The 12,539-nt window shown below is 38.7% G+C and overlaps 1 protein-coding gene across 3 annotated transcripts in view; it reads right to left on the bottom strand.

Annotated features, from left to right (window-relative positions):
- Nucleotides 1-4,534: 4,534 nt before the first annotated feature.
- Nucleotides 4,535-12,539, bottom strand: part of JHY (junctional cadherin complex regulator) — a 60,860-nt gene continuing 52,855 nt past the window's right edge. For 2 of the 3 annotated variants that reach the window (XM_032428161.1, XM_032428163.1), the window contains 3 exons: nucleotides 8,837-8,917; nucleotides 7,913-8,041; nucleotides 4,535-4,760 (listed from right to left, as the gene is read on the bottom strand). In XM_032428161.1, coding sequence (XP_032284052.1) covers nucleotides 4,563-4,760; nucleotides 7,913-8,041; nucleotides 8,837-8,917 — 408 coding nt within the window. In that variant the 3' untranslated portion in view covers nucleotides 4,535-4,562. The remainder of the gene's footprint in view (nucleotides 4,761-7,912; nucleotides 8,042-8,836; nucleotides 8,918-12,539) is intronic. The other variant, XM_032428162.1, reaches the window with a different exon arrangement.

The following is a 12,539-nucleotide window of genomic DNA, read 5'->3' as shown; positions in this document are numbered from 1 at the left end:
AGCTTCTGAAGGAATAACTGATCACACTTTTTGGATTTTAAATATCTGAAGATTATTTTCCCCACTGTTAAATTTGTATCATATGGATATCTACTATTTAAATATCTCTTGCTAAAGCGTGGGACCTTGAGAAGCCGGTCTAGCAGTCCCAGTATTGGGGCTGGTCTCAGGGAGAACTGTCAACTCAGTAAAGGATATTTATGAAATCATCCCGTATCTCCAAGGCTTCACTAAATGTATTTGCCTGAAATGTTCATATCATTGTAATCCTCTCAACCTATTACAGTTATTTAAGAGTGGAAGACCGTTTTCTCAGTTTATTGAAAATTAATTACTTATGTTGCTCAGGTTTGCCAGGGAAAATGAAAAGGCAGTAGAGAGGTAGTGAGGGAGATTCGTCCTGCCAACCAAATTCTTTTTTCCTCCCCTCATGTTACCCAAAGAGCCCTCCCTGTATTGAGGGTTAGAGACAACTGAAAAATCTATTTATTTTGCATCTTCATCTTGCGATGCGGTGTTTCCACAACATGTTGGGAACGCCCCAACATTCCAGTTATTTCACTGAGCTAAAACTTAAGTAACTGAACATGAAGAATGGAATTTTTAAGACTGGGGAATAAAATTAATGAATGAAAACTGCCATCTAAAAAGCTTTTGCTTTCCATTGACCAGGTGTTTGCCTAGAAAATGGAGGTGTTATGTTTTCTCAGCACCTTTGCTGAGAAAACATAAGATGTGTGGTTTTGCTCAACAAAGCTAGAGGAAGAACAGGAACAAATATTGTACTTAGTCTGGAGGCAGTGGGGTGAGGGAACCATTTTGGATCTATATTTTTAAGTAAGCTCTAGGCCCAATGTGGGGCTTGAACTCATGACCCCAAGATTGAGAGTTGCATGCTCTACTTACTGACTGAGCCAGCCAGGCGCCCCAAGGGAACAAAAAATTTTTTTGAATTTGATTTTGAATATTAGATTTTAGCTACTCTGGAATCCTACTTCAATGTATTTTAAAGAATGGAATATCTAAATAAAATTATTATAATACATATTTCTCCTTTATGTTGTCTTTATAGTATAGAAATTTTGTCTGACAATATAGACAACTCCTTAGAGTCAGAGATAAAGGGGGAGTGAGACACTCTGGATAAACAAAATCCACGATAATTAACAATTTTACTTGTTTAAAACCCTTCCCTCACTGGGAAAACAACTAAAGAAGTAAATGGCGTATTCGTGTATCTTTTTGTCTCTGTTTACATTAGGAATAGAAATTATGAAAACACACTTAGAGTTAGGGAAGAGAAGTCCTGTCATCATCCCATGAATACTTGAGAGTTGGATGAAATATGTATTACTCAGGATTTATTCTTGTTCTAATAAAGTTATCTTAAAAAGGCATATTTAGAGGAGTAACTTTGATTTTTTTTTCCTTAAGAATTTTATATTTTCAAGTGCTACTTTGAATATGATGGTAATCTAGTTTTCAAGAATATTTTGGAAATTAGCTAAATGTGTCCTGATATCTTCAGACTATGACCCCAAATCTATTGATTTTCTGCTGTTTATGAACACCCCCACTCCCCCCGAGTTTGCTATTGTAGACCATTTGCTATCAACTCAAAGTTCTCAATTAGCTCCAGTGTTGTTATAATTACTGGATGTGTTTTCAAACAACTCCCAGCTAATAACTGTTGGGATGAAGAGTCATTTTCTCACTATAGACTAGACTGCACGCTTATGCTTGCTGTGAGGTTTTGACAATGATTCATTAACCAATAATAGGGCCCCAATTGGAACCATTAGGCATTGGTGTTTTGCTAGACTTACCTTTTATTTTGTTCAATATTGTCTTTTCTTGGGCTGGTTTCTAGATAACTCCCAAGAGACTCCTTAATATACAAAACAACATCACGAAGACAGCTGTCATTAAATTCAGCTACTTGGAACAAAGCATTCCTCTTAAGAGGATGCTCTCCTTGGAAATTCAAGATGGAAAAACACCATAAAGAGGAGTCTATAATAAGAGAGAATATGTGGTTTAAAGGTCCTTTATTTACACCATTTCATAGAGATTAGGCAGATTAGGCCCTGTGTCTTTCAGTGGGCATATATAACATCCGGTCAAATACAGACCCTCCATCATTCTATCACTCAAGTTTAAAGTCCCTTGCTTTCTAATAGGCAGATTGTTTTTACCTCTTAAATATCTGAAGCAGAAATATTGTAAAAATTGATCACTGATCCACTTGGGTCTACAGAAGATCAATATTGTTGCCATTAATTTCGAGGAGGAGCAAAGAAGTTATTTGTCATTCACTGTTTCTGCAGAATCTCTATGCTGTCTTAGTATCATGATAGCTTAGTGATCTGCTAGATCTTACCAGGTGGGCCCAGACAGTGGCCTATTTTGGTTCATTCTTTGATCTCAACCCCCAGCTTTTAGCAAATGTGTTCTATTTCTGTAGCCACAGCCCTTTTAGATGCCAAGATGCCACTTGTCACTTTCAATATCTGTGTGCAAAGAATTGTGATGTTCTAGGGTTTATATACTGGGTGATACGGACTTGCCTTGGAAGTAAAGATTTTTGAAATGTTTGCCATAGACTGAATTGTGCTACCTGCTTCAGCTAAGTGTGATTCTTGATAATGAGTGAAGGGATTGAAGGATTTAATAGCACTTCGCTACCAGAGAAAGGGTTAGGAGGAGGGCTTTAAAGGCTCAAAATTGAAATAGTGTCTTTTATGAGTTAACATCTGAGTTAATTTATGTGTGTCTCTTTCAACTTTAACAATGTAGTTACGAAGTTGCCAGATTGTATGTGTTAAAATATGATCAGGTATGTAGTAATGCATATTTCTAAAAATGAAACAACGGGAGTTCATGTCCAAAACTGAAGTTCATAATAACTACATGCTCCTTGCCCACACAGAAAACAGGAACAACCCCTTCCTACAAACAAATAATCAAATAGTGTTATCCTTGGTGTTGAAAGACTGAAGTTTAGACCTGGCTACTCCGTCTCCCATTATTATCAGTTGGACTGACAGATGTCAAGAGTCATTAACCCTACCTTGATCTCCATTTCCTCTTCTGAAAAATTAATAGGTGAACAAGATAAGCCCATCCCAAGCTCTGAATTCTTTTAAGGTACTCTAATAGAAATGGAATATTTTAAAAATTTGCTCTGTCCCTTTAAATTCAGAAATGTCTCTATATGCATTATTTAATCTTCCAGAGTAAGTTTAAGTTTAAGGCTGTTCGGAAAAAATCTTAATTCTTAAGTTTCTAGAAAAGTCTTCACCATGTACCATGAAGGGTCCTCTTCTTTTATAAATATATCTTAGGAGCAGTTTAGGCTATGATTTTCCCAAAAAATCCTTCACATATGATATAATTTTCAAAATACCACTGAAATGTGATTTGTCAGTTTACTATTTATCTTCGGATATGTGTAATTTTTCCAGACTTTCAATTCTAACTGCTTTCAGTTTTAAGAGCAAATCATGTACAGGTAGCTTTTATACCACAGGATGGTTTATGTAAAACGTTTATAACAAAGGAATAACTCTCCAAAGCTGGTTCTTATTGTCACCTGTATAGATAAACAGATTTTCCCCTAAATTAGTGTTAAAATTGCCCATTTCCGGATATGACTATCAAAGAACGCAATGCCCACCTAATACAAGCATGTAAGAAAAAATTAAATTCTTCCATAATTATTTTAAGACCCAATAATTTTATTCAGTTATCACTTGATGTTTATTCAGTTTCAAAAGATAAAAAGTAAATAATATTTATTAATATTGACACTCAGCATGAAATACGGAATGCTTTCTCCTCTTACCTAACGTGTGTGTGTGTGTGTGTGTGTGTGTAAAAGCACAGATATGGTAACATTTTTAAATGTTTGTGATGGCAAGATGCCTGGCATATTCACACACTTGGAGCAAGTAGCTTTGAGAAAGTTTATTGCTCAGAGTTGCCTGAATGGGTGTTTCTGGACTTGTTGGATTTCTAATTTATGTCTCGATGCTCTGTTAGGAGAACATTGGGGTATTTTATTTTATTTATTTTTTAAATTTAGAGACTTTAGAACTATTTGGGAAACAGCATCTCCAAATGTACTGGCAGTTAGTCCAATTTACATTCATTTTATTTGAAACTGAAGTGTTTATACTTTTTTCTTATCAGGAGGGTAAGAGAGAAGCAGAAGTTAGATACTTTTTTTTTTTTTTTGCTGGGTCACTTCAAGGTTTTCATTATGCAAAGAAGGGTAGAGATTTTTTAAGAAATTGAAAGATCCACTATGAAACTAAAAGGCTTTATTCCCTAGTTCTTATTCTACCCCAAATTCTGATTTGAAAATAAATAATAAAAAAATCTTCCTAGAAAGTAAAATACAGCTCCATAATGTAATAAGGCCCCATATTTTAAATCCTATCAAAGCAAACATGGGCTGTGGCTAGAGGACAGAGGGTCACCCCTCTCTGCAGACAGGTTGGTTGGAGTTTTTTCTCCATGTCCAGTCCCCGGGCATTTTTGGTCTCCGACAAATGTGCTGTCTACACAATGTGAAGGACTTTGAAAGCAGCCACAGCCTGTTTTTCCCTTTCGTGTCTGCTCTGCAGTATTTCCAGCAGTGAGATTTCAGGCAGAGCATCTTCTTTTCGAGTATAGGTGGGATTTTTCTTTTCCTTTGATACTTGGCCAGTCAGATTTGAAGGTTTGGGTTTGGGGATGGTCTTGGCGTATTCCAAAGCCTGAAAGCATAAAGATAAAGTTTCATTTGAAATGGGAAGTGACTCCTGGATTCCTTAAATGAAATCAAGTCTTAGGACATGTTTACTGGTAATACGAATGGACACTATTCCTACCATAAGGTACTAAGATGTGGTTGGGAATGGAGAGCAGATGGGAAATGCAAGTCCTGCAATATAATGCACAGTTTCAACGAAGTAAGTTAGCCACACAACAGTATGCTATGAAAAAGAGCTGGAAACTGAAACAGAGTTGTGCCTTTGGGCATTTTCTTTATAAAACAGAGGGTTTTTTTTTTTTAAGATTTTTTATTTATTTGACAGAGACACAGTGAGAGAGAGGGAACACAAGCAGGGGGAGTGGGAGAGGGAGAAGCAGGCTTCCCGCTGAGCAGGGAGCCCGATGCGGGGCTCGATCCCAGGACCCTGGGATCATGACCTGAGCCGAAGGCAGACACTTAACGACTGAGCCACCCAGGCGCCCCTAAAACAGAGTTTTATTCAAAGTGTTTGAAAATAGATTTCTCATGTGTGGGCTCTATTTAGCTTCTGGCGGTCTTATTAAAACCAAACTTCTAGTAAGGAGATATTAACAGACCTTTCCATTCAAAGTGGACTTGCTACAGCTTGAAACCAAAGACATCATTGTAGTTGACAAAATTGAGCTTCCATTATTACATCAACTATTCTTGTTCCCAGGCTCTTGGAACTCTAGCAACTACTTATTAGCGGTTGGAAATTATTCTTTTCTTTTGTATATCCATAGAAGCCTGGAGACTGGAAAAAGCAGTCTTTTTTTCAATGATGTCAGTTCCAAAAGGCACTACAATAAAAATGAGATCACTAAATATGATTTCTAAATCTGTCTTTATATCAATTTTATATTTTAATAAGTTTCTTGATAGCTGAAATAGGAGTAGATAGTATATTCAGGTGCTGGAAGGGAAAAAAAATGTCCAAACTTCTCAATGTGTGTAGGTGACTTCTGTAGGAATTTCTAATTACAGACTTGTTGTCTTGAATCTCTTCATGGAAAAAATAATGGATTGGAGAAAAAGAAAAAGTGGCACCATGGAAACTCAATCAAGTGGACTGAGGTCTTCAAGGTCCGAGGAAGAAAGGCAATAAATAGAAAATAGGATGGTCTGTGAGAGAGAACATGAAGTACAAATTCCTAAAAGCACCAAAGGGTCACTTGTCCCTCATGCAAAGGGTCCCATGTTCTTCTTGGGACTGAGACAGAGACTTTGCAAGGCTCGGTGTCTCTGCTGAACGTACGTCATTCACATCCTGACTTACAGTTGGATGACCTCTGAGAGGGAGAACATTCTGTATTTTATGAAATAACTTTTCATGGCTAGAGGGACCTATATATTACAGTCCCTTGGGAAAAATCTAGGGGAATGAACTTGAAAGAAACAACGAAGAAATTTCCTTTGACTTATGTACCCATAAATGGCAAGAAGACACTAATTCCTTAAAATTTAATGGTAGGGAAGGAAATTGATAGGCTTTATCAGGATTGCTAGTTTCTTCTAAGAAATCACCTTACTATTCAATTAAAAAAAATTTTTTTTGAGTATAGTTGACAAACTGTTACTTTGGTTTCAGGTGTACAACTTAAGTGATTCAACTTCTCTGTGTCACACTGTGCTCATCACAAGTGTAGCTCTCCTTTGTCACCACGCAACACTATTACAGTATCATTGACTATATTCCCTGTGCTGTACCTTTCATGCCCATGATTTACTCATCCCAGAGAGAGAATCTCTCTCCCCTTCATACATTTTGCACATCACCCCACCACCTCCCCTCTGGCCACCATCAATTTGTTCTCTGTAGTTATAGGTTGGATTCTGCTTCTTGTTTTGTTTATTTGGTTTTCAGATTCCACATACGAGTGAATTGTATGGTGTTTATCTTTCTCAGTTCTGACTTATTTCACTTAGCGTAATATCCTCTCGGTCCATCCGTGTTGTCACAAATGATACCATCTCATCCTTTTTTTAAAAATTTAAAGATTTTATTTTATTTTTTTATGAAAGAGAGATTGAGAGAACTAGTGGGAGGAAGGGCAGAGGGAGAAGCAGACTCCCTGCAGAGCAGAGAGCCCAATGCGGGACTTGATCTAGGACCCCGGGATCATGACCTGAGGGGAAGGCAGATGCTCAACCGACTGAGCCACCCAAGCGCCCTCATCCTTTTTTTAAGGCTGTGTAATACGTTTGTGTGTGTGTGTGTGTGTGTGTACATGTACACACCACATCTTATCCATTCTTATATAGATGGACACTTGGGCTGCTTCCATATCTTGGCAATTGTAAATAATGCTGCAATAAACATATGTGCGCATATATCTTTTCAAATTAGTATTTTCGTATTCTTTGGGTAAATAATCACTAGTGGAATATATTGGATTATATGGTAGTTCTTTTTTTTTTTTTTTTAAAGATTTTATTTATTTATTTGACAGAGACACAGCGAGAGAGGGAACACAAGCAGGGGGAGTGGGAGAGGGAGAAGCAGACTCCCTGCTCAGTAGGCAGCCCGATGCGGGACTTGATCCCAGGACCCTTGGATCACGACCTGAGCGGAAGGCAGACACTTAACCGACTGAGCCACCCAGGCGACCCATCATATGGTAGTTCTATTCTTAATTTTTGAGGAACTTCTATACTGTTTTCCACAGTGGCTGCACCAATTTTCATTCCCACCAACAGTGCATGAGGGTTCCTTTTTCTCCACATCCTGACCGACACTTGTTATTTCCTGTCTTTTTGATTCTAGCCATTCTGACCAGGTGTAAGGTGATCTCATTGTGGTTTTGATTTGCATTTCCCTGATGATGAGTGATGTTGAGTGTCCTTTCCTGTCTGCTGGCCTTACTGTTCATTTTTATGTGTGTCAAATTTGAAATACAAGAAGAAAACATGTGGAGGACTAAAGACCATGACGAACTTCAGGTTAACCTTACCAGCATCATTTGTGTACCTGTTATTTGTGTATCAGTATCTGTGAATGATGGGTAGCCACAGGAATGGCAGCAGCTAAGACCTCTCCTGGGTTCAAAAAACATGGGGAATTTGCTCAGCGGTAACAAAGGTTTCCTTTTAATTCTAATTGAAAAGCTAACTGCCTTGGTGGGGATTTCTTACCTTCTGTCGAGGGATGGCAGATTGACTTTCAGTTTTCACTGTTTGTGGTTTTGACAGAATGCTTAGGGTCTTCATGTTATACTCCTTAACTTGTTTCGCGTATTCCTTTTTTTGGATTAATTTCTGCCTCTGTTCAGAGAAACCATGTTACGACAGTGCACAGGTCCTGTTAGATCTCTCTGTTCTCTCTTTAAAAGCAGCACTCATTTTAGCCAGCTGGGTATATTGTATCAGCAGCAGAGAGGAAATGGGGTTAGCACGCATAAGGCAACAGCAGTGAGATAGTTAATGTTTCTCCAGAAACAGTCTCTTTCTGAGGGGCAACATCACTGCTGTAGCACACCCCGTGTTCCCTTAACAGGGTCTAAATCACATTCTGCTCCTTCTTTGTTGCATTTACCCAATTTATTTTCATTTTGGCTTCCAACTTTGAACTATACTCTTTTTATGCCTTGAGTGCAACTGTAGTTAAAACACATTAAATGGAGATCATCTTTCACTAGAGGAAAGGAAATAAAGTGGATGCACTTTTCAGGAGTTGGGAAACTCTTATCCTAAGTGTCTTCTCTGTAGCCACTCTTCAAAATTACCAAGATCACTCTATTGGGAAAGACCAATGACCATATAACACACACATCTCTTTTCATGTGCATGTGGCCCCCTTTTCTGTGCAGGCCTTCAAGACTAACTAAAAGGTAGATACATAAAACAACATTGGCTAGGTAATTTTATCTTATGGTAAAAGGAGTATCTGGGTCTCTATTACTAATGCTATTTCACAAGGGTCTCTATTCAGAGGGAGACATTTGGATTAGGACTTGGTTCTCGGGGGGTGGTGGGAGACATGTCTGTACAGTTCTGCTAATACAAATCCAAGTGGGGCAAATCCAAGCCTACAAAATGTTGTATGTCTATCACACTCACTTTGTCTCTGATGGATTCAAGGTCAGGTCCAAGGCCTCCAAGCTTCACATCTCTTTTCTGATAACCTTTCAGCTTGGAGCTCTACAAATACAAAGAGACAGTTTCTTTTAAGGAATTGTGTGCCTGCTCCCCACACTACGCTCTCATAGCCACATAAGGAAAAGAATGGAAGCTCATGTGGACGGTTGGGAGAGTGGGTGCATTTCCTGACCCTTCTTCCACTCTAATGGCAGTTATTGATAATAGCTTCTTGGGTAATTTGTAGCTGGTCAGCTAACATGTTTTGACTTTGCCAACTTCTGCAACAACAAAAAAATGGGAATTCTGAAAATTATAAATAAAAATTTCCAAGTGCATAAAGAGTTGTTTTGTTATTAATGTTCTAAACAACATATACATCACCACTTTTCTGCTGCCATTACTATTACATCTGGTCTTGTACAGTTCACAAAACCAAATGATTTCTAAATCAGGTAAGCATTGCTTCAAAAGGAGAGTGCTCTGTCTAATGATGTCCTAACATTCAAAAGACTGTAAATTTTTAAAAATTTAAATTCAGTTAATTAACCTAGACGTATTATTAGTTTTGGAGGTGGAGTTCAGTGATTCATCCGTTGCATATAACACCCAGTGCTCATTCCATCACGTGCCCTCCTTCATGCCCATCCCCCAGTTACCCCATCCCCCACCCGCCTCCCCTCCAGCAACCCTCAGTTTGTTTCCTAGAGGTAAGCGTCTCTTGTGGTTTGTCTCCCTCTCTGATTAGGAAAAGACTGTAAATTTTTTTTTTTTTTTTTTAAAGATTTTATTTATTTATTTGAAGAGAGAGACACAGCGAGAGAGGGAACACAAGCAGGGGGAGTGGCAGAGGGAGAAGCAGGCTTCCCGCCAAGCAGGGAGCCCGATGTGGGACTCGATCCCAGGACCCCGGGATCATGACCTGAGCCGAAGGCAGACGCTTAACGACTGAGCCACCCAGGTGCCCCAAAGACTGTAAATTTTTAAGGGTTAAGAGTCTTGGCAAGATCTGGGGCACCTGGGTGGCTCAGTTGGTTAAGTCTCCGACTCTTGATTTGGGCTCAGGTCATATGATCTCAGGGTCATGAGATCAAGCCCTGCATCAGGCTCCACCTTCAGTGTGGAGTCTGCTTCTCTCTCTCTCTCGGCCTCTCCTCCTGCTCGTGCTCTCTCTCAAATAAATCTTTTTTAAAAAGTCTAGGCAAGATCAATTGAGAAACTCCTTTTAGTCAATGTGGTTTTGAATATTTTGAAGGGCATAAGTAATTTTATATGACAACTCTTACTAGTATTGAATATTTAAAGGGACAGAGTAACATAATGAGGCAATTTAATTTTTGGACTATGACTCTTGAGCTCAGTAACAGGCAAGAAAAACACTAATGCTTTCCTGACTGTAGGATAGATTAAGATATTCCCCAAACTGTTGCTTTCAATGTTAAAACTGACTTGCTACTTGGGGAAGATGCCCTTGTGGGGATACCAAATCCTTTGAGTTATGAGTTCATTTGATTTCCTTCCTTGGGAAGAATAGGAAGGACAACACCAAAGAGCTAGTGTGACAATGATTCTATTCAGACAGACAAAGTCGGTGCTTAGAACAGAGAAAGAATAGCCATCCTGAAGAGGGGACAGGCAGCTCTGTACTAATTGTACATGGTACTACCTCGCTATATGAGAATGACAAAGCTCAGGATTTTTCTAAATTTTGAAAGCTCCTATAAATTATGTTAAATCCTAAGATATGCAGTATATCTAATGAGTATTTTTTTTTTTTAGATTTATTATTTGTCAGAGAGAGGGAGGGAGAGAGCGAGCACAAGCAAGCAGCAGAGGGAGAGGGAGAAGTAGACTCCCCGCTGAGCAGGGAGCCCAATGCGGGACTCGATCCCAGAACCCTGGGATCATGACCTGAGCCAAAGGCAGATGCTTAACTGACTGAGCCACCCAGCTGTCCCTCTAATGAGCTCTTAAGACAGAATTTGGCAGATTGTCCAGAGACTTAAAGAAAAATTCTTATATTGGATATAGTTACTACCTATAGCTTCCAAATCTTAAAAGTGTCCAATATACATTGTATCAGTGGTTACAAGAATGTGTTCTACTCTCCCTGGCCTATTGGCTGACTACCCATAGCTCATACCAGTTAGTTTCTTCTCCCTTGTCCTTCCCCACCATAGAGGCTTGGAGACAGGTACTCCTTTCCCCAGATCTGTAGCACTGAGCTCCGGCCCATGATGAATAAATGCAAGTTGGCTAGGGTAGAGTTTGCATCTTAGTTTTCATTAAGGCTGGTGAGACCCCACCCTTTCCTTTTCCTGCCTTGAATGTGGATATGACCGCTGGAGCTGCAGCAGCAATCTTGTGTCAGGAAAGGAACCAGAGAACCATTCAAATATTGGTTCTGCTGTTTGAGCTGTGGACCACCAGTGCTAGTTACTGTCTACTTGTGGATTAACTGTAGGTGAGAAGAATGAGCTCATAATTTTGAAGTTGCTGTAAACAGTAATTGTGTGACTGGTAGCCGAAAGCAATATTTCTAACATTTCAGTACTTCAGAGAGCCAGAATCCTGTATCTTTTAGGCAACATTTCTACGCTGCAAGGATTGAGTCCTGCAAATAGAATTTCCCTGATTAGAATGTTCAAAATTTATAGTCAAAAGTCTTTCATTATAATTGTAAAACACAAGAGAGGATCTTTTTTTTTTTTTTTTTTTAAAGAGGTTGTTGGGCTAAAATCATTAAAAATATTAAAGTATAGAGAAAAAAATATTGTTCATTAGAGGCTTTTCAAAATCCTAAATCTCCTTAGAGAAAACAATCACCTGGCAAAACCATTCCAGCTACTTCGTGCCCTTGACATCTACGTGTTCATATTTTCATAAAATTGCCAAGTGCTACAAATTAGTTTTTTTCACTAAGTATTTTAGCATTATGCTGTATTTCCCTGTCACTAAATATTTTTCAAAAATGTGACTTTCATACATAACATTCTAAATGTTGAACATTTAAGATGTCCTAGGGATGAGCATTGTTTGTGGGCTACTCTGATGATTGCTTTTAGATCTAAACTGAATAGAATTGGAATTATTGAGACAAAATCACAAACACACTTAAGGTCCTTAATGAACACTTCCGTTAGCAATGTGTAAGAATGCACTTTTTGTCCAAACCTTGATTACACTGGGTATGACCACATTTTAACATCTCCCCTAATTATTAATAGGTGAATGAATTCTGGTATCTTCTACTTGGCAATTGCAAATTTGTTCTTTATCTTGGGCATGCCATCTGTACTGCGGTTTTGCAATCGCTAAGTTGCTTTCTGTTTGCCAAAGTAAACCAATAATGAAAAAGGAAGAGAGCCTTGCTCATCTCCAGGTCATAAATCCAATTTGTCCAAAACTGATGAGAAATGATCAGTGGCCAGAAATCACATACTTAGCGTGAAGCAGCTTAACTTTAATCATTGAGCTGACACAGAAGATACAGTGTGAAGCACGAATAATTGCTCCCTGCACTGCCCCCCCCCCCCCACGTTGTCCCAGTTTTTACTAGCCCCTCGAATAATCAGAATAAATATCTTGGTTATCCTAGGAAAACAGCAAAGGCACTAGCATTAAATATTGACACAAAGTAAACAATGTGGCCCAAGGAGGGGGATGAGTATCCAAATACTCAAAG

Source organism: Phoca vitulina, unplaced genomic scaffold, assembly GCF_004348235.1.
Source record: "Phoca vitulina isolate PV1807 unplaced genomic scaffold, GSC_HSeal_1.0 scaffold38, whole genome shotgun sequence".
In the NCBI taxonomy this organism is placed as follows: Eukaryota; Metazoa; Chordata; class Mammalia; order Carnivora; family Phocidae; genus Phoca; species Phoca vitulina.
This window is presented reverse-complemented; position numbering and strand designations above follow the sequence as displayed.